General features: G+C 45.4%; 1 protein-coding gene across 9 annotated transcripts; it reads right to left on the reverse strand.

The window, feature by feature from the left end:
• Positions 1–2,779: 2,779 nt before the first annotated feature.
• ATG13 (autophagy related 13) lies at positions 2,780–26,832 on the reverse strand (the record flags this gene model as incomplete). Of its 9 annotated transcripts, none has more annotated exons than XM_079708820.1 (17): positions 2,780–2,876; positions 4,690–4,818; positions 6,011–6,127; positions 6,295–6,372; positions 6,922–7,036; positions 8,887–9,026; positions 9,422–9,505; positions 10,289–10,387; positions 13,076–13,169; positions 13,975–14,073; positions 14,379–14,475; positions 15,421–15,461; positions 18,890–19,030; positions 20,310–20,356; positions 25,200–25,319; positions 25,712–25,792; positions 26,764–26,832. In XM_079708820.1, 17 exons carry the CDS (start codon positions 26,830–26,832, stop codon positions 2,799–2,801), a joined length of 1,629 nt encoding a protein of 542 aa, XP_079564946.1. In that variant the 3' UTR covers positions 2,780–2,798. The 9 variants fall into 9 exon arrangements, with proteins under 9 accessions (XP_079564946.1, XP_079564945.1, XP_079564949.1 ...); XM_079708819.1 differs by having other exon boundaries at positions 9,422–9,532; XM_079708823.1 differs by lacking the exon at positions 10,289–10,387.

The raw sequence follows: 26,832 nt of genomic DNA on the forward strand, positions 1-26,832 counted from the left end.
GCAGGGGGCCTGGGTTTGATCCCTGGTTAGTGAACTAAGATCCCACGTGCTGCGCAGTGCGGCCAAGAAAAAAAAGAAAATTCCGACCAGCCCAAGGCCCCAGGACTCCGAACAGCCTGAATGGCTCTGAAACCTTGCTGTGCCTCACATGGCACCACTCTTCCCTCCACGGAGCTTGTCGGTGACCCGGGGCTGCCCAGAAGTGGGAGGAAGTGGGCTAGGTTTTTCGACAGCTTGCAGGACAGGAGGCTATAAAGTACAGAAAAAGTTTATTGGAAATCTCTTGAATACATTTTAAAGTATAGCTCAATATTTCCAAATAAAGTAGGCTGGAGGAACGGGAGGGGCTCTCCCACCTGGAGACACGACTGGTCCCAGCCCTGTCCCGGGGGTGCTGTGCGGCTCCGTCGAGGGCTCATACCTTTCACTGTACAGGGCTGAGGGACAAGGGCCGGCCTCGACAGGTGCTCTGCTCCTCCCAGGCTCAGCTCAAAGTCAGGGCTTAGCCTCCCTGGCCTCTCACTGATGGGGTCCTGAAGAAAGGCTGCTGCCTGCAGAGGCCAACAATTAGGAGTCAAAGAGGCAAAGGGCTAACAGGCCTTCCCATGCTTGGCCTTGGAAGAGGGCGGCGGCTGAGAGATTAGGACGAGGTGGGGGAGTGGGGGAGTGGGAGGCAATCAGTAACTTACCAGGGCCTTCGCCCTTCTCAGTGCTGGGGCCTGGGGGGTAAGCCTGGATTGGTTTAGCAGGCCACAGGTGTGCTCTGGCCCAGTGACAGGATGGCCAGCTGGACGCCACTACTGGAAACACTTTTTTTTAAAAAATTTTATTTATTTTTATTTATTTTTGGCTGTGTTAGGTCTTTGTTGCTGAGCACAGGCTTTCTCTAGTTGTGGTGAGCAGGGGCTACTCTTCGTTGCGGTGCGCGGGCTTCTCATTGCGGTGGCTTCTCTTGTTGCAGAGCACGGGCCCTAGGTGCACGGGCTTCAGTAGTTGTGGCTAGCAGGCCCTTGAGCACAGGCTCAGTAGTTGTGGCACACAGGCTTAGCTGCTCTGCAGCATGTGGAATCTTCCCGGACCAGAGCTCGAACCCATGTTCCCTGCATTGGCAGGAGGATTCTTAACCACTGCACCACCAGGGAAGCCCTAGAAACACTTTTTTAGGCAGGAGAATGTGTGCACAGGGGCAGGGCTCAGCCCAACTGAGGCAGCATCAGAGCTGACCCCAGCCCTCAGAGATCAGCCTCGTAGGTGAAAACAATGTCATGTAAGTGAAAACAATGTCACGTGCACTTGCTAACAAACAATTGAGGGCCACCTGCTCTGCTGCAGAACAGCTGCTGCCAATGAATACCCCAGGTGGACCAGAGGAGCGGGGTTGGGCCTATCAGTTAGGCAGGGAGGAACAGATGGTCAGTGGGTGAGGCTGGGCCCTTGACTTAACTCAAGTAACAACACCTGAATGCCCAGCTTTGGTTTCTCAACAAGGAACCAATCCAACTAATAAACCTCAGGGCACACCCTGGGGTTAAAGAAAGGTGGTGGCTAGGCCTAGGTGGAAGAAGGAAAAGGCCCGTAACCCAGCCCTGAGAATCAGGAACAAATGCCCCAGGAGGAGGGGCCTGTCTGGCCTTCCCCGGGGCCACAGTGCCCCTTGGGCACTACACGTGCCACAACTCTGGGGAGTCATCACATTTCGCACCCAGGACTTCCTGGGCTGCCAGAACAGAGTCAGTCTCTCTGGAGAAGCTGGGAGATTCAGAGTTCTCACCAGGAATATGTACATGTCCAAGGCAGAGCGTGATGTCAGTTCAAATGCAGCAATTCTGGGAGGTTCTGCTGCCCTCAGCCAGCCCTATTTTTGGATCCCACCTTATACACATGGGAAGGGAAATCCTCAGGGCAGCAACCTGAATCCAAGGAACCTCTAAGGAGGAGGCGCTGCCCCAGGAAGAGGCCCTCCAACCTTCCCCAAGTGAAAATGTCTAACTTCAAACATGTTTTCTCTACAAAATATCTGATTTCTCTGAAAGTAATAAATATTTACTGGGTTCTATAACCAAGGAGCAATGACAGGGGAAGGGAGAGGAAAAAAAAGAACCTTTGTGGTGACTCCAATGACAGAATCCTAGAGAGGGAGGCTTCTGTTTCCATGTAGCTGAGCACAGGCAGCCGCCAGGGCTGCTCGGATGGGCTGGCACAGCCTTCAAGGGTGGGAATGGCCGACTTTAGGGTTCTTATCACCTTGGGCAGGAAGCCTGCCATACTGCCAAAAATACAGGCACGGGGCAGAGAGAGGGAGAGAGAGAGGGGAAGAAGATACCAGAACTAAAGGAGAAAGACCCTGAAGGAGAGCTTCCTTCCTTCCTCCTCCTAGCACTGTTTCCTTCCTCTTTCTGCCTCCACACCAGTCTCTGGGCCACCAGCTGGAATGTCGAATGGTGGATGGCAACGGCAGGCAGGCGAGGGGCCAGCTGCTGGGCAAACCCAGGGCAGGGGGCCGGCAGGAAGAGCGGGATGACAGCCTTTGTGAAGCAGCTGCTGAGGGCGGTATAAGCAGAGGGCCCTGCAGAGGGAGGTCAGAGGGTGAGTCCTCTCAAATGCTATCACTGGCCTTCACTGCTGCCGTGAGTCTCCAGGAGTGCAAGAGCAGGGACTTCCGGGTCCCCATGGGGGAACCAGCCTCCCCTCCACCTGGCTTGAAGCGGACAAGGGATGGGAGCAGCTGACGAGTGGGAGGCTCTCTGTCTCCTGGGACCACAAAAAGGGATGCTGCTGGTACTCGAGCACACCAACTTTTACTGCAGGGTTTCTACAAAGGCATCAAATTCTCGGACATTCTTCTCGTGCACAGCCAGCTTCTCTGGTAGTGAGTCCTGTACGGGGAGGGGAGAGAAAAGCTGCTTATTCAGGTAGGGCCTTGAAGCCAGCTGTCACCCTGGGCTGAAGGGAGCACGGCAAAGAGTCCGGCTCAGCAGTTCTGGGTTGGAGAGCAAAGTGCCGAGCAACTGAGCAGGCATTGGCCAGTGGGCCTTTGCCCAGCAGGGGTTAGTGGGGGCTGGGGAGGTGGACAGAACAGCCTAGGGAATCTAAGCCGGCCACACACATAATGAGATGGAAAAGGACCATGCCAACAATAGGATGACACAGAGAAATTCAACGTGAAGTATCTTTGGCACAGATGAGACTGACATTAGAATAACACAGTAGGTTTAGAGCCCTACAAATTCAGAACGTGTACAAATGATTTCTTCACAGCCTGTGGTGGGCAGGCATCAGAATCCCCTGGGGGCACATGAACAAGGCAGTCCCAGCCATACTCCCAAGAGATTCTGACCCGGCAGGTCTACGGTGAGGCCTAGGAATCTGCATCTTTACATCAGCTGAGAAAGGGATGGGTTAGAGGGGGTTGAGAGAGAACAATGAAAACAAAAAAACAGAACCATGAGGAATTAAGTTTAACTGCCCTCAGGTATCAACCATTAATTAAAATGTGGTCCTCATCAGGTGGTCTGTCTCCACTGATGAATTTGCATTTGAAGAGTTCAGCCATCACAGAAGACTTCCTGACAGGCACGAGATACTTGGTACTACAGGACTTACAAAGCAGCCGAGACAGGCCCAATACCCGGGCAGGTTTGGGAGGTTGGGGCAACCAGCCAGCACTGGCTACAGCCTCACGTTGAGCCTTTGGACTCCGGTTCCGTCCAAGCAAATTTCAAATGAGAGGCCAGGGAGCCAATGGTTAAAAGCCTAAAATCAGAAGCCAGACTCTTAGGGGTCAAAGCTTGTTTTGCCAGCTCAGTGTAACCACCAGCAAGCTATTTGCTCCCAGTGTCGTTTTTCTCATCTGTAAACTGGGATAATAAGAAAACCTACCTCTCAGGGTCATTGAAGATTCATGTAAAGCACTTAAAAAATGCTTGGCACCTAGAAAGCTTCAATAAATGTTAATAATAATGACATTATTGCTGTATTATTATTACTGAGCATGCTTTTCTGATTAAAGCAAATCAAGGGCAGCTAAACCTAGATTCCTATTCCTAGAGCCATTCCTCTGATTTCGACACAGTAGGTGATATTCCTACCTCAGGCAGAGGGACCCTGACATCTTGTGGCATGGGGCACCCTCAGTTTGCGGCTGTGCAGGGCACTCCTCTGCCCTTCAGAGACAGGAAATAGGAAACACCCTAAGCGGAGATGTGGTCATTACAGTCAGTATCAGGACATCTGGCTGAACACGAGAACCAGGGAACGAGCTCTCCGAGGAAAGGGCAAGAACACCAATGCTGGGGACCTTCTGCCCTGTACCACTGTCATCTGTCTGGCAAGCTTAACAGCTGATGGCAAGAGCTGTTGGAGCAGCCTGGCTTAGTGGCATCAGCAAGTAGAAGACATCAGGCACCAACAACAGGAGTGTGTGAGAAATGCTGTGACAAGAGTGCTGAGAAAAGGAGGAAATGAGCGCAAGCAAATTTGAGATAATGACCGCCAGGCACAATGCAAATCTCAAGTGTGATTCCAGGAAGGTAATGGTCTAAAAATCTCCATCCTGTTACAGGGAAGATGGGAGGTGTGGGCGTGGAGGAGTAACAGGAAGAAATTTCCAGGCCTGTGGAGCAGGAATGACCATCGAAGGAGGAAAGGAGGCCAGAGGATGAGGTGGGGTGGGGGAAGGGGTTTCCATACCAAGTCCTCAGCCATGGACTGTGCCCCGATATCTATGGAGAGGCTGCTCAGCTGAGGGGGGTTCTGAAATTCACGATAGAAGGTCCCCAAGTCCATCGGAAGAATGTCGTCTTTAGAAAAAGCTGGTTTCTTAAAAAACAAGACAGACTCAAGTTTAGCTTGCCTTGGACCAGAGGAAGATCAGAGGGGGGGTAAGCTATCAACAACCCTCTTTCCTTCCAGTAATTAGCAAAGAAAAGGCTCCTCCAGGCTTATCTTAGAGAAATCTTTACACCTTCCTCTTCCAGGCAGCTGAGTTAAGCCTGGTGATGACATCCCTCTCCCCTGGTTAGGTTTTTGTCCCCTTCCTTCACACTCCTCTCCTTGGAAAAGGACTATCCAGGGACTTCCCTGGTGGTCCAGTGGTTAAGAATCTGCCTTCCAGGCTTCCCTGGTGGCGCAGAGGTTGAGAGTCCGCCTGCCGATGCAGGGGACGCGGGTTCGTGCCCCGGTCTGGGAGGATCCCACGTGCCGCGGAGCGGCTGGGCCCGTGAGCCATGGCCGCTGAGCCTGCGCGTCCGGAGCCTGTGCTCCGCAACGGGAAAGGCCACAACAGTGAGAGGCCCACATACCACAAAAAAAAAAAAAAAAAAAAGAATCTGCCTTCCAACATAGGGGATGCGGGTTTGATCTCCGGTTGGGGAACTAAGATCCCACATGCCACGGGGCAGCTAAGCCCACGTGCCACAACTAGAGAGAAGCCCGCGTGCTGCAACGAAAGATCCCGCATGCCACAACTAAGACCCGATGCAGCCAAAAATTAAAACATTAAAAAAAAAAGGGCGGGCTTCCCTGGTGGCGCAGTGGTTGAGAGTCCGCCTGCCGATGCAGGGAACACGGGTTCATGCCCCGGTCCGGGAAGATCCCACGTCGCGGAGTGGCTGGGCCCGTGAGCCATGGCCACTGAGCCTGCGCGTCCAGAGCCTGTGCTCCGCAACGGGAGAGGCCACAGCAGTGAGAGGCCCGCGTACCGCAAAAGAAAAAAGGGCGGGGGGCTACCCATTCATGAATAGGACCTATGCAGTTACCACTGGAAAATCCCATTTCAAGTTGAATTTCAATCAAAGACATGGCACAAAATGCCTTACTGTTGATGGGCCTCCAAATGCCTCCCCAAGCAGGGTGTAAGGGCAGGTTCCCCACATAAGATGCACAGCCAGCACCCATTCCCTCGGCCTATACCGACCCATCTGATCCCCAAAGTCCTATTCAAGTGCAACGGATGCTTCCAGGTTTATTGCCCCCGAAGCAGCAAAGGTCAAGGAAGATGACGGCAACTTACGAAGTCGATCATGACGAAGTCGTCCTGGGTATTGCCACTGCTGCCCCCACTGGAGCCATCAGAGTGCAGGCTGCCCTGAAGAGGAGATGTAGTCTCTGGGGAATCTGGAGGATTCACCTGTTTCAGAATAAGGCAGAGGTAGGGGCTGGTTCTGGGCACTGGCTGTAAACCAAAAGCCAAGGAGCATGGCTAATGGTCTGTGGAGGAATAGTGAATGACTCGCCCAGGAAGGACAACGACTACGGCACCATCTCACTGCAAACTTCAGTCAATGGTGGACTCACCATGGGATCCACATCCTCCAGCTCCAAATTCTTGGGAGCAAACATGGCAAAGGGTATGTCCAAACTGGTCAGGGTCACCTGAAGAGACATGGGAGAAAGTATTAGTGTCCCCCTTCCCCCAGTTTGCCTGCTTCCTTAGAGCCCACCAGAAGCCTGGGGGTCCAGCACGTTTGCACACCTCAGCTGACCATGCCACCCCTCAGGTTCCTGTCTTGTTGGAGACCTCTCCAACCCCCCGTGCCTCCCCCTGCATGCCCATGGCATCAACAGGGGTGAGGGCTCCCCAGGACCCTGAGAATTCAGCTTTGGAAGCTGGACCCACAGTGATTCAGTAACAATTGCTTTTCACTGGCAGAGCTGAGGAGGAACTTCCTATTTCAAGTTAGGCTGAGGCAATGACACTTCAGTGTAACGTGTCTGTACCTAATGGCGTGGTCTCCTCTCCTATATGATCACAGAGCAATAGTTAACTTTTCTGGAGGGATGTCACAGGTTATTAACCCTCTTCACAAAAAATTCACACACATACACAACTTCGCATGCGATTTCAGTGGTTCCACAGATCCCAGGTAAGACCTCACTCTGAGGGCTCACACATTCTCACAGTTGCAGGGGCAGAAAAATCACCTGGTTGATGGGTTTGTTGACAAAAGCGCCCACTTTCCGGACAAAGATGGTCTCCAAGACATCATGGGGGGAGGCCCGTCCCTCACTGCTGTTTGACACAGTTTCAGTATCCTCACTGGAGCAGAAAGGTAATGTTGGTTCTCATTCTCAAACCATAGCAGAGCCTACTTGGTTCCCCATAAATCCACCATCTTGTGAGACTGCAGCCTAGGGCAGGAGTTACCCCCCACCAGCTCACATATGTGGGAAATGGCAATATGTGGTCTGGCGGCTGCCACTGTCACCCTCCCTTTTGAGTTGAGAGCAGAGGACTGCATTTCCTGGAGAAGCTAAAAATTATGCATATGTTAATGAAACTTGGTGTTACAATTGTATAGAGCTTACATAAAATTTAATCTGTAATACCAATGCTAAGCATCAATCATCGTGCATCTAGCAATCATACATATAGGCAAGCGGCTCTCATAAGCAGCTAATTTTAATATTAATCTAATTACAAAGCCAGCCTCAAGATTTTAGATTTTTCCTGTCTTCTTTTGTTATCTGAAGCTCCGCACCATGTTTCCTCCCTTCTCTCTGCCCCCAGTCATCCCTCTGTTCAGCAAGATGTTCCAATGACACATTCAATTTGGCTGCTCCCACTCCCTCCCTCTAGACTGAGGCTGAGTCCTGGAAGATGGGGGACTCCAGGCAGCAGAAACAGGGGCCCATACTGTCGCTGCCAGACTAGCAGTCATAGCCCTACAAGCAGCAGGGGATGGGAAAGCCTCAAAGCAGGGGCTCAAGATGGGAAACACTATGCAGTCCACGTGGCCTCTAGACTCCAGCCAGCAGGGAGGACCAGCATTTAAGAACCCCCTACACAGGGTCCTCTGTCTTAAGTTACTCCCAGTCATACCCCAGGAATCAAGGCTCAGAAAATGAGAGTGTAAAATGACCAAGAGGATCCTCCTTTGATTCTCTGACAGGAGGAGGGATAAGAGGATGGAAGCTTGGGGAGCCAGGAATGAAAGTAATTACTTTTCCTGATGGATGGCACAGAAAGATCTTCCCAAACAATCTCCCCCTCCTCCATCTCCACTGTGGGAATGGAAAAAAAAAAACCCCAGGAATTTCTATTATCTGAAAGTTCGTTTAAGATGTGGTGGGGCAATCAACGTCATTAGCTCTGGGGCCTTCCAGTTAAGGGAGGGAAGGGCAGGTCAAGACAGGCCCAGCTTCCCACAGAACTCCGAGTGTAATGGAAAGAGCGAGCCCAGGCCTTGCAATCCAAGGAGCTAGGCTTGTGTCTGGCCATCTTGTGAGCTAAGTGCTCTCTTAGGCAAATTGCTTTACCCTTCTGAGATCCTCTCGTCTTTTAAAAGGAAGTAACTGTGGTGATTTTTGTAGGGTGGGATTATGAGGACTTTTATTTCCACCTAATCAATGTCTTCAAATTTTGAATTTTACAGACTATCACTTCTGCAATCAGAAAAGACAAAGATTTTTTTTCTTTTTCAATTTTAGTGAGGGAAAATAGTTGTTTCTAAAGGATCTCCATGAGGCATTAACATAGTAGAAAAAGAAAATCAATCCTAACTACCACCACAGACACACTGTGACTCCCGACGTCAGGGTTATGGTTAACAACGCCCTGTTGTGGTCTCAGAAAACACTGAGGATGCCAAGGGAGTTGATCCTGGGGTAAGAGAGAAACATCTGAAAAACACCTTCACTGGATGAGGGTGAGAAGCACCAAGCCCGACGCTTGCTGTTAGCAGCAGTGCCCAGGGAGAGCTTCCTCACGTATCAGCTGCAATGTACAATTCTTATTGAGAATTTTAAGGATTCCACATTTTTCCCTCAAAGGCCAAGCCTGAGCCAATGCTGAAAGCTACTCTTTACTGATACCAAATAAGTGCATGTGCTGGGGAGGACAGGTCCCTGGCTGGTCCAAAGAGCAGCAGAGCCAAGACGTGAACTCACCTGCTGGAAGGTGTGGCAGCACAGTGGGCCCCATCAGAAGGGGTGTAGGTTGCCAGTCTCTCCTGGTCACCAGCCTGGGCACCGTGGGCAGGCTGGTTGGGAGCGAGGGGTACCCCACCTTCCTTCCCGGGAACCATTAGCTTTGGGGAAAAATGGAAAAATACAGCGAATCATGGCCGTGTCAGGTAGAAGGGGAAACTCACGGCCTAGCATGATGGTATCTGCTTTCCAGCTTTTCCATCACCAATGCTGCCACCAAGTGGGCAGGAAACCTTGGAAATCTTTATCCTCTCTGGGGCTCAGTTAATGGAAGACATGCATGGAAATGACTACAGAGGGAAAGACAGGGAGAAAACACTTGGGAAACTCTTCTTCCCTTTTTGAAGTCTAAAAGGGCCCCGCTCAGAATCATCTTAGTCCTCCAAAGCTACAGAAGAGCTTTGAACATTGGTGTCTCAAGAGGCCCTTCAAATGTGTCAGGGCAGGGGAGGCAGCGTAGGAACCCCTAGTGTCCTCCCCATCTTTAAAGATATACCTGGTAAGGGTGTGTGGTGTTTAAGCCGGCAGCAAACACTGCTGGACAAGCCAGGTCAGCTGATCCAACGCCCAGGGCAGCAGGCTGACAGGAAAGGCGAGAGCTTGAGAGCTAAGCAAGAGAAAAACAAAGAAGGGCAGAGGAAAGGAGGAGGAAAAAATAGGCAATCCTAGAGTATGACTAATGATCAAGATAGGCAGAGAGGTAAGGAATGGATCCCAGCCCACATCCTTACAGTGTGGGGGGCCTGAGGTAATAAGGGTTAAAGACAAACCAGGCCATTACTCTGTAAATATGAAAGCAGACTTGTTTGCAGTGGGATTGAGATTCCCAGCTCTGTGCCTTCCAAAAGCCTCAAATGAGTTCCTTGCGCCCCCTTTTCCCAGGGGCTCAGCTAACTGTTTCAGTTTCCACCCCGGTAGATCTGTGGAGCACAAGCCTGGGCAGAACTCGGAGCCAAAGTCATCAGTTTTTCCCAGGTCATTCTATTTTCTCCTTTGACCTTGAGGTCCCTTTGAAACAGAAGCAGTCTTCTCTAATCACACCCTCCATCACCACTGGGTTTGGGAGGGTTCCTATTTATATTGAAAAAGAAAGAAAACCATTCTTGGATGGTTTATTTGGAAAAAAAGATATAAACAACTCCGTGTATTTTTCACATCAATGGTAGGAGGAGGGGCTAATGACAAATCCTATTTTGGGCTGCTGTGCTATGGCTGTATACTGTTAAAAATCAATTACCATGCCTCAAAATAACCCACAGGAAACTTGGGGATATTTAAATAGCTATACCCTGTACTTTACAGTTTTTAAATAAAAAGATACCGCCTGATTATATATACCCCCTTCTTCCCAGTATGGACTCACTTGATGGGAAAAGGCCAGTCCTGCCATGGGGACCCTCAGAGTGTCCGTCACCACAGGAGTAGGGGTCTGAAAATGTGCCTTTGTGACAGTAAGCACACACTGTGCACAGATACACACAGAGACAGGAGAAACAAGAGAAGAAAAAAGAAAAGGGACTTGAGAAAGAAGTGAAAAAACTCTGGAAAGGGCAGTTGCAATAGAGGCTGAAATGTACAATGAAGTCAGGAGGGAAGCAGGGAGAGAGCTGCATGACTGCCTTTGGAAAAGGACCGCTTGGAAGGATGTGAAGAAGAGATGTTTATCCCTGGTGCTCTCCCTGATGAGCAGGTGGAAAACAAAGCTGAGTTGAGCTGCTATGACTTGGCGAAACCTGAACCAAGCATTAGTCTGCCTTTAGTCAAAAGAGGGTGGAAGTTAGAGAACAGCTTCCAATAGGAAGGTCCTGAGAACAGACACAAGTTGTGCTAAGCAGGAATGAGGATACTAAGGTTAAGATATTAGACTGAAAGCCTTTTTCTGGGGACTCAGGATCTGCAGGCTCAGGTTTAAACAGTTGACGTTTGTTGGCTGGAACTTTAAAATGCTCAGATACCCAGCTGCAAACTTTCCTACGTCATCTCAGGGAAGATGAGTGGGGGTGTGCAGGTGTAGGCATCAGGGTGTGTGTGTGCACGCTCTTACAGTCCCTGACGGTGTAGGAGAACTTCATGGAGTAAAAGCTGGGGCATTTTCAAAACTCATGATTTCAAAGCTAATTATGGGTATGATGATTGTTTTGGGTCTTGCTGTTCCATCTTTAAGTCTCACCAATTAGCTAATTAATGCCTAGAAATGGAGGTAGGACCTTAAGTCACAGTAGCAGCTTCAGGGTTACAACTATTTCTTGACTCAACTCTGTGCCCAAATGACATAATGAGCCTTATTTTGTTGGGGGGGGGGAAAAATCCAGCTCATTAACATGTATTTACTGGATTCTAGCAAAAGCTCAAATAGAAGTTGTTGAACGATTATGCAATTCCCTAGGTTAAACCAAGGAAGAAACTATTTCAATATTTACAGGAACAAGGAGACCAGATGGCATATGATTTTTCTCTCTCTCTTCTACCATCAAGGTTCTAAATGAGTATTTCTGCACCAAACTGTACCAGTCTTGATTACAGGTACTCAGGGAGAAGTGACAAGGCTCACCCATGGGTGCTCAGTATTGATGAGATCTTGACGTGATCTACTTTTAAACTGTAAGAAGACACAACTGAGACCATGAAAAATATAGACTCTCCTTACACAGGTTAACAAACTTTTTTGCAAACATCAGGTACAGAAACTACTTAACTTCCCTTTATTTTGGGGTCAGGTCGAATTTCCACTGTATCAGAGAAAAAGACAAACTGATTTGTTAAGGCCCAGGCTCACCATCCTTCAGATCTCCCAAGTTTATATACTATTTATGAATTTATCACATGTAAAACAAAACTGTTTAATGAACATTAAATGACATATTCACATTCTGATGATCTTAAAAAACAATCTACTCACTAATGTGCACTAGTAAGAAAGTGGGCTCTCCCCGCCTTTTTTGGTCAGGATTGTTCCATGTCAGCAAGTGTACCAGAAGCTACCCCCTCCCGGAGCAACGGTGACATCCATGCCTACATATACTAATAGGTGGAGGGAAAAAACAATTTCCACACCCCCAAACCAAACTGTCTAGGTAACTTTACAACAAGAATCTCTTTAACTCTAAACTGGGACAACAGGAATAATAGTGATCCATGGATTTTGTAAAGTGCTTCACACACCAGTTAGCTTTTGTGCTTAACTTCTGCTTTTAAAACAAATTAGAACTATAATTTTAATCCAGTACCTAACAACCCAGGATATAATAAATTAAATTTTTTTCTTAATTAAGAAAACATAGAAAATAAAAATGTATGCATAGCTAATTAATGTGTTGGGTCCCCCAAGTCAGATGGTGAAAAGATAATCTGGGGCTAGTTTCAAGGAAAGTAGAACTGACTGATGTCTAGAACCATCTAATATGAAAGCAAAGAGGAGGGAAATAATAGAGATGATGGGCAGGCAATGGGTAGAAGATGAAGACTTGGGGTGGAAGGGAAGAAATGTGCCCCTGAAATTCAGTCAGCTGGCAAAAATGATTCCTTATCTGAAGCAGTCTCAGTACCACATACCTCATACAACACTTCTTTGTGAGAAGTTCTCACGTTGTTCGGAGACTGTGTTTTATTGAAACTGGATTTGACACTGAAGATGGACTCGAGTGGAAAAGTTAATGGTTAAAAATGTTCAGAGAGGGAATGCAGATAGGCAGATATCTGTGTAACTATTAAGAAAAACTGCACAGTTGGTGTCTTACTGGCATTTTATGCTAAATTATCATTGGCTCCTTTTGTGCTCCTTCCATTATGAGGAACCATATTTACCACTTCAAAGAAGAAGTAGCTACCAAATTAACAAGTGTAGGTTAGAGTGCCTCTCTGGTACCAGAACACATTTCTGATTTTCTGTGACTGATTTTCTAGGGAATTTTCAGATGTCCCAGGAAGGTAAAGGTTACATGTAATCTTGCAGGTTAAGAATGATTACAGACTAGAAACACTGCAATATTACCAGCTGGATAAGAAGGCTCTCCCTCACCCCTCAAAATAACCTCCTTGAAATAATCACCATCACCACCAAAAGAGATTGTATCTAAATTCTGACACCATTTCATAAGGCCCATATATGTACCAAATAACTACTGCCACCCCAGATCCTGTTTCCCCCTACCTGGGATGGAGGGGAGGTGGAAAAAGAGGTGGTACACACTTCTTGAGAATCTTCCACAGAAGGATATGTTACTCCAGTGTCCTCACCAGCGGTTCTATGGTGAGTGGAAAAGAAATCATGAACTGACTGACGGCAGTAGTTTCAGAAAGGATATAAAGAGAGGTTAGATACGGATGCAAGTTGTGACATGAACTGTTTCAGGCAGAGTTCCTAATGGCAAGAGAGGTATGTTGAATCCTTGATAATTTCAAACATTTCCAGAAAGCAGCATCTAGAAGTTGACAATGGCTTTTTTTTTAATCCAAACATTTTACCTGACATATCATTTGAGAGGATTTTCTAAAGCCTGGCCAGTGTTGTGACCAAGAATTATCAGCAATAGAGAATGCAGTGAAACAAAAGTCTAGACTCCAAAGACAAAACCTATCCAACTTCATGAGTCCTTTACAGAAAGGCAGCATCTCTCCTGATACAAATCTATTCCAATCTCTAGAAAATTCTGTTATCTGGGATCTAGGTCTGGAGATATTTGATTCTGATGTATAAAACTGCCTTGTGCCAGCCAGTGGTGACCTGAAAACCATTTAATTTGCAAAGGACATTCTACAAATTACTGCCACTCTCACAGTCTCGAAGTAAAATCAAATCAAAAGTCAAATCACTACTGTCAAGATCCAAAATATCCAAGAATTTTCTGAGACTTGGTGCACCTTAAGTCTTGGTATACCCTATAGACAGCAGCAAGAATGAAAGCTGGCCACTCCACTTCCCTCCACATGGCGTCTCCATCAGTGCCCCCTGCCTATCAGTGAGTGCTGATAAAGGTGCTCTATGGACCTGTGCAAGATGGATGCTTCTGCCTAGCTGCAGTTTGGGGAAGTGTTTTTCACATTTCTCACCTGTAATTGCAGGGATGCATGGGCGAGGAGCTGGGATAGGGACGGTCCACAAAGTGATCAATAATAATCCCCATGATAGGTGGGGTCCTCTCAAAGTGCCTGTAATGCAGTAAGCAGATTGCCGTATTTGTTAGAATGCCTTGTCAAGTCCCCCTGAAGTCCTCAGAGAGCTCCTCGTCTCTTATCTATCGGCAGGAACCACAGAGCCTTAACTACTACATCCCTAAATATAAACCACCAATTCTACATTGGCTCTGGGACCCTCAGATTCTCCAATCTGGAAGAAGGGTTCTCTCAGTTCAGCAATGGAGAAGCTGAATTGTAGGCTTAGCCACAAGGTTTGGAGGAAAAGAACTTTAATATCTTTAGAAGAGTTCTATTGGATTCCAAGGCTCTTTCCTCACCTGGTGGACATGAATGCCAAGTTAATTCTGTAAGCACAAGAAAGAGTGATGGTGCCCACAGGGGTACCCACTGTCCCAACACGAACTGTCTGGAAACCTAGGAAAAGAGATAAATAATTAGGTTTTTCCAGAGAATACTTACAGTACCCGCAGTCTGTCTTTCCCTGAACCACTTAGCCTGTTGTACAATCTCTGGCATTACCCACTTAGCACCCTGAGTGCAGTAGCCTCAATTTCATACATACATGTATGTGTGTGTATGTATAGATATATTTTTTCAATTTATTCTATATTGACCTAATATTGCCAGGGGAAACAGCATTCTATTTCCAGATAAAACTACCTTCAAAGGGGTAAAATGAAGATTAGTCCTAAAGCTTAAACAAATCCTAACCAACCCTGTCCAGATGTGCTACTAAGACAGCAAAGGGGCACAGGGAGTTTCTCACACAAACACCTCAATTTATGAAGTAAATGCACTCCCACCCAAGTTGCCACCCCAGAACTAAATACAGAAAAGAGTCAGAGTGTTACAACAAAGCTTTCCTGGTTTTCTTGGTTTCATTTCCAATTTTTCAAAATTGTTGATGCTCATCAGAGACATTTAACATGCTCATTGTAGAAAATTAGGAAAACAGACAGTTGTATAAAGCAGGGGTCGCTAACCCCTGGGAGACCAGGCCACAGAGCAGGAGGTGAGTGGCGGGCAAGTGACTGAAGCTTCATCTGCCACTCCCCATCACTAGTATCACCCCCCACTTCCGTGGAAAAATTGTCTTCCACAAAACCGGTCCCTGGTGCCAAAAGGTTGGGGACTGCTGGTATAAAGAGTAAGAAAGAATACTGAGTTACTGGAACTTTTGGGAAAATTATTCAGTCATTCCCTGGTGGCTCTTTGGACCACCTACCTGTCTTTTCCTTACTTGTATCACTCATACTAAAATCACAAGCTATGTATTATTACAGGCAGCATCCAAGCATATCTCTGAAGTCAGGAGAGCTCTTAACAATACTACAAATGTTTTTCAACCTTGATACATACCTTCTCCTAAGCCATTCAGCTGAACTTCCCCAAAATATATTCTGTAGGGAAGCAAGAAAAAAAATGTTACCTGGTTCTTTATTCTAAGGGCCTACATACCAAACACCGAGAAACAAAATAAACAAAACCAACCCTTCTTATCTGCATGAACATCTCTCCTAATGGTGCAATATTGCTACCACTTGATTAAGCTGTAGGCATGGGCATGTAGATGGAGAGGACTGGTTAAGAAATTAGGAGAATAGGGACTCCCCTAGTGGCGCAGTGGTTAAGAATCCACCTGACAATGCAAGGGACACGGGTTTGAGCCCTGGTCGGGAAGATCCCACACGCCGCGGAGCAACTAAGCCCACGCACCACAACGAAGAATAGCCCCCTGCTCACCACAACTAGAGAAAGCTGGCGCACAGCAACGAAGACCCAACGCAGCCAAAAATAAATTAATTAGTTAATTAAAAGAAAAAAAAGGATCAGTTAGTAAATATTTTATGCTTGTGGGCCACATAGTCTGTAGCAACTACTCAACTTTGCTGTTATACTGCAAAAGTAACCACTGATAATACATAAACGAATGGAGAGGCTATGTTGTAAGATAATCTTATTTATAAAAACAAGGGACTTCCCTGGTGGTCCAGTGGTAAAGAATCTGCCTTCCAATGCAGGGGATGCGGGTTCGATACCTGGTTGGGGAACTAAGATCCCACATGCCGCGGGGCAACTAAGCCCGTGCGCCACAACTTCTAAGCTCACGTGCCTCAACTAGACAGCCTGCGTGCCCCAAACTACAGAGCCCACGCGCTCTGGAGCCTGTGCACCACAACTAGAGAGAGAAAACCTGCATGCCACAACTAAAGAGAAGCCCATGCGCGGCAACAAAGAGCCCGCGCGTCGCAATGAAAGATCCCGCATGCCTCAACGAAGATCCCACATGCCATAACTAAGACCTGATGCAGCCAAAAAAGAAAAATAAATACATAAATTTTAAAAATATATTAAAAAATAAAAATAAAAACAAGCAAATGGTCTGCTGACCATAGTTTGCTGACTCCTGCCATAAAGTAATACATGAATAACGTTAATAAACTGTCACCAAAGGAGATTTTGCTAGGTACCCTCTGACAAAAAGCTGACCATCAGCTCACTACTCATCTGAATACTGGTACAGTGCTTTTTTTTTTTTTTTGACAGTTTTGCTTTATTTATTTATTTATTTATGGCTGTGTTGGGTCTTCGTTTCTGTGCGAGGGCTTTCTCTAGTTGTGGCAAGCGGGGGCCACTCTTCATCGCGGTGCGCGGGCCTCTCACTATCGCGGCCTGTCTTGTTGCGGAGCACAGGCTCCAGACGCGCAGGCTCAGTAGGCGTGGCTCACGGGCCCAGTTGCTCTGCGGCATGTGGGATCTTCCCGGACCAGGGCTCAAACCCGTGTCCCCTGCATTGGCAGGCGGACTCTCAACCACTGCGCCACCAGGGAAGCCCTGGTACAGTGCTTTAAATAATCTGATTATGTTCCACTTTTTCTTGGCTATATTCTTTATTTATTTTTTATTTTTTATTTTTTTTTGCGGTATGCGGGCCTCTCACTGCTGTGGCCTCTCCCGTTGTGGAGCACAGGCTCCGGACGTGCAGGCTCAGCAGCCACAGCTCACGGGACCACCCGCTTCGCGGCATGTGGGATCTTCCTGGACTGGGGCATGAATCTGTGTCCCCTGCATCGGCAGGCGGACTCTCAACCACTGCGCCACCAGGGAAGCCCCTTGTAAACACTGTATTACTACAGAGATACAATGAAGACTTGAAACACAGGTATGAAAAGGACTAGGAGTCCTAGTTAACTAAGCTGATGACTAGTAGTGTAACATGGCTACTTACAGAAGAACCAAAGTGAAGGAAACTTAGCATAGGTAAATGGGAAATAAAAGAAAGGAATCTATTATATCTAAATAAAAGTCTAATAATTTTCAAATGGAATACACATCCTGAAACCTGGGAAGACAACAAAAATGTATTAAAGACTTGGAAAAATAAATATAGGTAGGGTTGCTGGATTATTTCAACAGAACTAGTTAAGTCTCTAATCCTTGGTCCTTCCATCCTGCTATACTAATTCTTCTAAAGTTCAGCTCTAGGGACTTCCCTGGTGGCACAGTGGTTAAGAATCCGCCTGCCAATGCAGGGGACACGGGTTCAAGCCCTGGTCTGGGAAGATGCCACATGCCACAGAGCAACTAAGCCCATATGCCACAACTACTGAGCCTGCACTCTAGAGCCCGCGAACCACAACTACTGAGCCTGTGTGCCACAATTACTGAAGCCCGTGCGTCTAGAGTCCGTGCTCCACAACTAGAGAAGCCACCACAATGAGAAGCCCGTGCACCGCAACAAAGGGTAGCCCCTGCTCGCTGCAACTAGAGAAAGCCCGTGCGCAGCAACAAAGACCCAAGGCAGGCGAAAATAAATAAATAAATAAATAATGTAATTAAAATAAATAAAATAAAGATCAGCTCTATACATGTAAGCCAAAGGCTAAAACCCATGGCTCATCACTAATATGAAACAGAGTCTTGGATGATTTAGGAACCCTTGACTTTCCATGCTCTGCTCTCACACTTTGCTACACATCCTCCTCACCACCGCTCTGGTCCTTTCGACAATCTGAGTACAGCTCATTTCTGCCTCCCATTTCTGTTCCTTGCAATCTGCTGTACACCCCACCTGGAATGATCAGGCTCCCTCACTTCCAACAGACGAAATTTTCTCTGCCTCAAGGTCTAGCTGGAATGCTACTTCCTCCATGAAGCCTGTCTTGATTCTCCCACCCAGAATAAACTCTTTCTTCCTGTGTTTTCACAGCACTTTTTTTCCTGACACTGCTATGCAAATCCTGCTTTTTACTGTGACTATGCATGTACCAAACCATTTCCCCCATTAGATTAGAAACACCAGTATGGCTGGGCCTCTGTATAGTTCTTCCTTGGGCCTACCACAATGCTTGCCTCAAAAGAGCACTCAAATATATGTTGATGTGAAATACTACAAGGAAAATACTCAAAGAACTGTTAACAAGTTCTTTATATCCACAGACAACTAATTAAAAACACACTGAATTAGCAGTTTGTTACACAAAAAGTTTTAATCTAACTCTGGAATACAGAACATTGTGGAGTCTTCCCAGGATAGCCTGTTTTTCAAAGTCTTAACTTCCTTTTCCAGAAATGGGATATATATCAGTAGGACTTCAAAATCCATTCTACAGGAGTCATGACTGTGTACAAACAAAAGAATAACGAACTTGGTTGCTTTGCAAAAAGCTGAGGTTCAGAAGGGAGAATAGACAGACAATCATAGTAAAGCTACAGCATCAACTATCCAAACGCCTGTCTAAAAACTAATCATGGAATACCTGAATGCTGGTCAGACAATGTGCAAAATGATGAGGCCCATGAGTGAATCATGAAGGTGACTGCTTACCTATACAATATGACATATTCATGCCCTTGTTTCCTGGACAGTCTGTAAGCTGGTGTCACCCTAGTTATAGCAAGGAGAGACTTCAGTAGCAACGACAGTCTGTTGTATACGGCATAGGAAACTTTGATTTCTTTATCACACCTGAGGAGCAAAGACACTATCAGCATTCTCCTACTCCACTAATGAAAAACAAAGAACAGAAATGCAATGAATAGAGATGTTAGTTATGTTCTATCTAGCTACTGAGATTAATTTGTTAGCATTAGAATATATATATATATAATTGAATCACCTTGCTGTACACTAGGAACTAATACAACATTGAATATCAACTATACTTCAATTTTAAAAACCTAAAAAAATCTGTTAGCATTATTCATAAATTCTGATAGAATATAATATGATTTGCAGTCTAAATAACCTTTCACAGAGTATTACAGTCAACAGAGATAGTCACAAATTAAGTGCTGGAACTGTATAAGATTAAATTTATTATTAAAACATGTTCTGAACTAACATTGTAGTTAGAGTTCTTTGTCAGCTTATCAACAGATTGTTGAAGTTAGCCAAAGTTTCACTTTCTCATGCACTAGACAAAGGCAGGTGGGCACCAAAAGGTATCCAATATGTTTTTTTTCTAGCTTTGAAGCAGTTATCTTTCTAAGAAATAAAGCAACACCCTTAAAAACAGTAATTCGATATTGCAATTGTACTACTAAAGGTGCAAACAATTTCAATGTACTATCTCACAAGCAGTTTACCTCTATACATCTAACAGGGAATCTGGAGAAGTGTCTGGTACTAAAATTTTGGACTCTAACCTGGCAGTTGCTTTCTATTTAAGAAAGAAAAATAATGACCATACCACTCATACTTATTAATAAGATTTTTCTTCTGATGTGTTGCTATTTCCTCAATTTTCCTATATATTCTTCTTGAAAACTAAAGCTTTGGGCAGGAAGTAAGCTAATCTGCCCTGAAAGAAGAAAATGGAGGGGGAAAATAACATGCATTTCCAATCCGTGACCAACACAGCATGTCTAAAGGAGTAGTGAGGGGAAATCTTATTGGATGTCTGCCACACAGAAAACAGACAAAACAGAGTAGTCATGTTTCAAGGGCTCAAGGGATTTAATCAGAGAACTATCTGTACTCTGGGAAAACAACAAATCCTTTTTCAGCTTTCTCTCTGCTCCTCTCCCAGTGGTGTCTGAATCTCTCTGGACTGACACTCCCTCTGAAGGTCATCTCTGTGGCTGGGCTGGAAGCCAAGCATGAAGCAAACTGTAGCAAAGACCTATTGGCTCTGTTAAGTGGTCAGAACCCTCTCCATGACTGGTACAAAGCCCTGCTTTTCACATGATGTCACGCACTTTATCCTCAGCTACCACAACGAAGGACCCTGAGACAGACCACTTACTTTTCATTCATTTCCAGACACCAGATTTCTAGCTCCATGGAATCTCCCTGTAGATGGAACAATTGAAAGATATTTCAGGGTTTTTTTAATCTTCTTTTTCCTTATTATAAAGCACTATACAGTCACTATAAAAATATTAGAAAGTATAAATAAGCAAAAAGAAGAGACATCAATTTATAATCCAATCAGTGATTTTTCTAAATAAAAGTGAGATCATACTATATATACTATTTTTATCACTTTTTAAAAAATTTATGGGCTTCCCTGGTGGCGCAGTGGTTGAGAGTCCGCCTGCCGATGCAGGGGACGCGGGTTCGTGCCCCGGTCTGGGAGGATCCCACATGCCGCGGAGCGGCTAGGCCCGTGAGCCATGGCTACTGGGCCTGCGCGTCCAGAGCCTGTGCTCCGCAACGGGAGAGGCCACAGCAGTGAGAAGCCCACGTAATGCAAAAAAAAAAAAAAAAAAAAAAAAAAAAAAAAATTTATTCATTTATTTATTTTTTGGCTGCATTGGGTCTTTGTTGCTGCACACGGTCTAAGCCCCTATCACTTTTTATCAATAAATACAACATGGAATTTTCCTTATAATTAAAAATTCTAGGGGACTTCCTGGTGGTGCAGTGGTTAAGAATCCACCTGCTTGGGCTTCCCTGGTGGCGCAGTGGTTGAGAGTCTGCCTGCCAATGCAGGGGACACGGGTTCGAGCCCTAGTCCGGGAAGCTCCCACATGCCGCGGAGCAACTAAGCCCGTGAGCCACAACTACTGCGCCTGCGCTCTAGAGTCTGAGAGCCACAACTACTGAAGCCCACACACCTAGAGCCCAGGCTCCACAACAAGAGAAGCCACCGCAGTGAGAAGCCTGCACGCCGCAACGAAGAGTAGCACCCACTTGCCACAGCTAGAGAAAGCCCACACACAGCAATGAAGACCCAACACAGCCAAAAATTAAATAAATAAATAAATTTTAAAAGTCTACATTATTTTTAATGGCTGCGTAGTATTCCAACATATGACAATTATTTTATCCAATCAGTACCCCCATACTTGGACATACAGCTTGTTTCTAAATTTTCACTACTACAAACAACACTGTGATAAACAGACTTGAGACTAAAATTCTGTATGCATCCTGACTTAGTTCCTTAAGGTAAATTTCTAGAATTAGAATTGTTGGATCAAAGAATATTCATGCTTCTAAGACTTTTGCTATGTATGTCCAAATTGCTCTTCAGAAAGGCCAACACTTCAAACGATGGAGAGAGCCTTTCCCTCCAATTCTATAGAGGATATTTTTAGGTGATACTCACAGTTAAATATCTTAACAAGCTCCTTACTTAAAAGTCTTTTTAGCTATTTGATGTCTTTAGCCAAACTGTTCAGTCTCTCTACGTGTTACTCTGAACAGACTTAGTCTAGTGGGTGGGAAAGAAAAAGAAAAGACCAAAGCCAGAATCCCTTAACCCTGTAACGCTCCCGTGTGTCATTGAGTGAGATGGATAGTCACATACTTTTGAACACAAGTAATCTTTTTACGAATCAGCTGTAAGAGGGCCATTCTTTTAGGTTTGGGAATAAACTCAGGTTAGTTTGCGGAGTAGAGAATTTTTACTTGTTCTAGATCAAATTTAAATATGTATTCTTAATATATATCCTTTTCATCACAGTGCCATCTCTAAATGACATGATGAATTTTGAATCCACCCCCCCCAAAAAAATCAAGGGATGACTGGACAGTAGGAAGTATCCAAGATAAATTGGTGTGGTTTCTCTAGGATAATCACAACAGTTTAGAATAGGATTACACAGATGGCTGAGAGAGGAAACAGTTCTTCCAGGGATTCCTTTTGGACTCCCCATGGATCGCTAAGAAAAATAATCCACAGTATAAATTGGTAATTCAATAAAGAAAAATATGAAGTTTTGTTTTATTTGGTGCTTAAGGTTGCCATGGAATAAGTACTGACATCATTCGTTCAACAAAATTGAGAGCCTACTGTGTGCCATCCCAGGCACTGTGCCACGCAGAGAGATGATTATTTATTTATATCCCGCTTCATTTCAAAAAGAATTTTTTTTTAAATTTTATTTATTTTTGGCTGCGTTGGGTCTTCATTGCTGTGTGTGGACTTTCTCTAGTTGTGGCGAGCAGGGACTACCCTTCGTTGCAGCACGCAGGCTTCTCATTGCGGTGGCTTCTCTTGTTGCAGAGCACAGGCTCTAGTTACGCAGGCTTCAGTAGTTGCAGCATGCGGGCCTGGTAGTTGCAGCGTGTGGGCTCAGTGGTTGCAGCACACGGACTCTAAGGTGCACGGGCTTCAGTAGTTGTGGCTCGCGGGCTCTAGAGTGCAGGCTCAGTAGTTGTGGTGCACAGGCTTAGTTGCTCCGTGGCATGTGGGATCTTCCTGGACCAGGGCTCGAACCCGTGTCCCCTGCATTGGCAGGCGGATTCTTAACCACTGCGCCACCAGGGAAGTCCCTCAAAAAGAACTGAAGAACTACACAGATAAATAAGATGTGGCAAAGCTGCTGACCTCAAGAATAAAAGTGTAGGGACTTCCCTGGTGGTCCAGTGGTTAAGAATCTGCCTTCTTATGCAGCAGACGTGGGTTCGATCCCTGGTCAGGGAACTAAGATCCCACATGCTGCAGAATAACTAGGCCCGTGTGCCTCAACTAGAGAGAAGCCCGTGCACTGCAACAAAAGATCCCACATGCCACGACGAAGATCCCAAGTGCTGCAACTAAGACCCGACGCAGCCAAAAAAAAAAAAAAAAAAAAAAAAAGGATAGTATGAACATGAATATGTAATGATCACCTACCATATGTTATGTTAGGTAATTTACAAGTAAGAATGAAATGAGGAAATATTATAGCTCTGCAAGACTGTGAAGTGTCATGTTACTTTGGTGGTGTTAGTGGAGGTGGGGTTAAGTAATTCGGACAAAGCTGCTCAGCTAGGATCTGAATTTGGGTCTGTATAGCTCCAAACTCATTTGCCTTTTATTATACCATGCACCCTCACAATCCTGTAGTGGATATTGATTAATAAACATGAAAGAAAGAATATTTGCCTCAATCCTAGCACGGAATAAGGTGAACAAAAACACATTAAAAAAACCCCACAATACAGCAAGTTATACTCTGGAAACAAACGTAAAGAAAACACACAGGAAATCTAAAGAGGGTTTAGAGAGGGAGATCCTCTAGAGCAGCGGTCCCCAACCTTTTTGACACCAGGGACCGGTTTCATGGAAGACAATTTTTCCATGGGGGGAGGGTGGTGTGGATGATGATGGTTCAGGAGGTAATGCACGTGATGGGGGGGATAGTTCAAGGCAGTGTATGCGAGCAATGGTTCACACATTAATGACAGCGATGGGGAGCGGCAGATGAAGAAGCTTCACTCGCTCACCCACTGCTCACCTCCTGCTGTGCGGCCCAGAGGTTGGGGACCCCTGCTCTAGGGCATATAAGTCTTGAAGGATGAATAGAAACATACCACATATAGATGATATATATGAAGATGAGGGTGAAGAGTCTATTCTAAGTTGTTGGAAAAATAAGTACAAAAACTACAACCTCGGGCTTCCCTGGTGGCGCAGTGGTTGAGAGTCCGCCTGCTGATGCAGGGGACACAGGTTCGTGCCCAGGTCCGGGAAGATCCCACATGCTGCAGAGTGGCTGGGCCTGTGAGCCATGGCCACTGAGCCTGCACGTCCGGAGCCTGTGCTCCGCAACGGGAGAGGCCACAGCAGTGAGAGGCCCAAGTACCGCAAAAAAAAAAAAAAAAAAAAAAAAACCACAACCTCCTCAGAGAATGATGAGGTGATCAGAGAGGGAAGGAGCAGGAATAAGGCTGAGTTGGGGGACTTCCCTCATGGTCCAGTGGCTAAGACTCTGCACTCCCAATGCAGTGGGCCCAGGTTCGATCCCTGGTCAGGGAACTAGATCCCACATGCCACAACTAAAAAATGATCCCGCATGCCACAACTAAGACCCAACACAACCAAATAAATCAGTATTTAAAAAAAAAAAAAAGGCTGAGTTGGAACCAGAGTGTGAAGAGCTTTGAGTGCCTAGTTAAGACACCATCCTGGTGGAGAGAAGGGAACCCTCCTACACTGTTGGTGGGAATGTAAATTGGTATAGCCACTATGGAGAACAGTATGGATTGTCCTTAAAAAACTAAAAACAGAGCTACCATATGACTCTGCAATCTCACTCCTGGGCATATATCCAGAGAAAAACATGGTCCGAAAGGATACATGCACCCGAATGTTCTTTGCAGCACTGTTTACAGTAGCCAAGACATGGAAGCAACTTAAATGTCCAACGACAGAGGAGTGGATAAAGAAGATGTGGTATATATATACAATGGAATATTACTCAGCAATTAAAAAGAATGAAATAATGTCATTTGCAGCAACATGGATGGACCTAGAGACTGTCATACTGAGTGAAGTAAGTCAGAAAGAGAAAGAGAAATATCCTCTGATATCCCTTATATGCAGAATCTAAAAAGAAATATACAAATGAACTTATTTACAAAACAGAAACAGACTCACAGACTTAGAGAATGAACTTACCATTACCGGGGGAGGATGGGGGGAAGGGATAGTTAGGGAGTTTGGGATCGACATGTACACACTGCTATATTTAAAATGGACAACCAACAAGGACCTACTGTATAGCACAGGGAACTCTGCTCAATGTTATGTGGCAGCCTGGATGGGAGGGGAGTTTGTGGGAGAATGGATACATGTATATGTATGGCTGAGTCCCTTTGCTCTGCACCTGAAACTATCGCAACACTGTTAATCAGCTATACTCCAATACAAAATAAAAAGTTAAAAAAAAAAAAAAAGACAGCCTTCTGGCCATAACCTTACCTCAGAAGTCTTGAGTGAGATCTCCACACACATAGACCTCCCGACGGCAGGCAGCTGCCCTGCCAGCGCTTTCTTCGCTTCATGTGTAACCTCTGGGATGTCTTTGATTGCTAAATTGAACTAGAAAACAAAAGGAACTTTGTGTTAAACACTCACAAGGAACATTATGGAAAGATTGTAAGTAGTAAGATTGGATGCTGAGTAAAGCAGGCATTGCTCTTGACTGATTAAGGACATTCATCTACTTCTCCCTTACCCATAAGATATCTTGCATCAAAGCCCCAAAACTCAGGTTGAAAAAGCTTTTCACCTATCACAGCGGAAAGCCAAAAAACAAATACATCAGACTAACATTGATGAAGAACATACTTTCCAAATGAATGGATCAAATGGAATTAGGTATTTTAATGTTATGATTTAGTAATACTAGAAATAGCATTATTTATTACTACACCGTGATTCCTTGTGACAAACACCATAGTATATCCCTTAACAAAGAATTGGAATTTTACCCAGTCTGAACCCGTTGGGGAAGAAGATGAACGAGTACAAATCTTCTCGCCCAGTCGAGCCTGGACAATCACTTGGACAGTCTAAAAAAGGCAAACAAACAAAAAATCAAAGATGAAAAGTTATAACAAATTGATTTGGCTCCTAATCAGGGTTAAAACCCTCCCAATGCAGGATTAAAAAGATGCCAGTGATCATAACTATACTTCAGGAAAGGGTAGGATTTAAAACCTTCAAGAACAGGTAGGAAAAAAACACGGCACAAAAATAATACTGTAAATATTCCTGAGGGCACAGTGTCAACCAATTAGAGAAATTACAGTTTAAGGCTTGTAATCTATAATATTCTCACATGGCAGAAGGAAAGTTGCACATGGTGGCTCTGACTTTCATAGAAAAACAAGTCCAACCATAGGTTTAAATATTCACTGCCATACACTTATGTAATCACAGTTGATTTAAACCAAGGATTCCACAATTATTCATAGGACTTGGCCCATATGGCAAAAGTCTTCCAACTAATTTTACAACCAGAATCTACTGCCTGGATTATTCTTACATAGCAATGGTTGAGAGGAAGGAGTGAGAGAGGTGGAAATGATTTTTAGATTTAGGAAAATATGCCTTCTAAAGCATTCAAAATTCAGTTTTAATTCTTCATTTACCCAGAAGGGAACAATAAGTGAAAGTGAGACATTTCAGAGGTAGTTGATGCTTACGGAAAGATGCCCAAACTTCTGTCCATTCCAGTCCGCGGTCTTTGTTCCCACCCCAAGGGAACATACTGTGCCAATAACCTGGCATAATAAGTTTGACATTTCTGCAAACAGGCTTGCAAAAAAAAATTTTTTTTGAACAAGTAGCTGAGGAAAATTGGAAGCTACTTTTTAGTTACACCCCCAGTACCGCCCCCAAATTTCACAGTTTGGTTTACAACAGACAGAAGTATCCCTTAAAATGGGCAAGCTGCAAGCTGTTATGCTATATTTCCAAAAAGGGAGAAGCACGGAAGTTATTTCTAACAGTTCTAGGCTCAAGAGAATGGATATAGTACCTTGAGGGCAAAAAACTTAATGAACTTGTCCAGGTCCTTTCTGTCCTGGGAATTGAGATCAGTTTCCAT

Source organism: Hyperoodon ampullatus (assembly GCF_949752795.1).
Source record: "Hyperoodon ampullatus genome assembly, chromosome: 7".
Lineage (NCBI taxonomy): Eukaryota > Metazoa > Chordata > Mammalia > Artiodactyla > Ziphiidae > Hyperoodon > Hyperoodon ampullatus.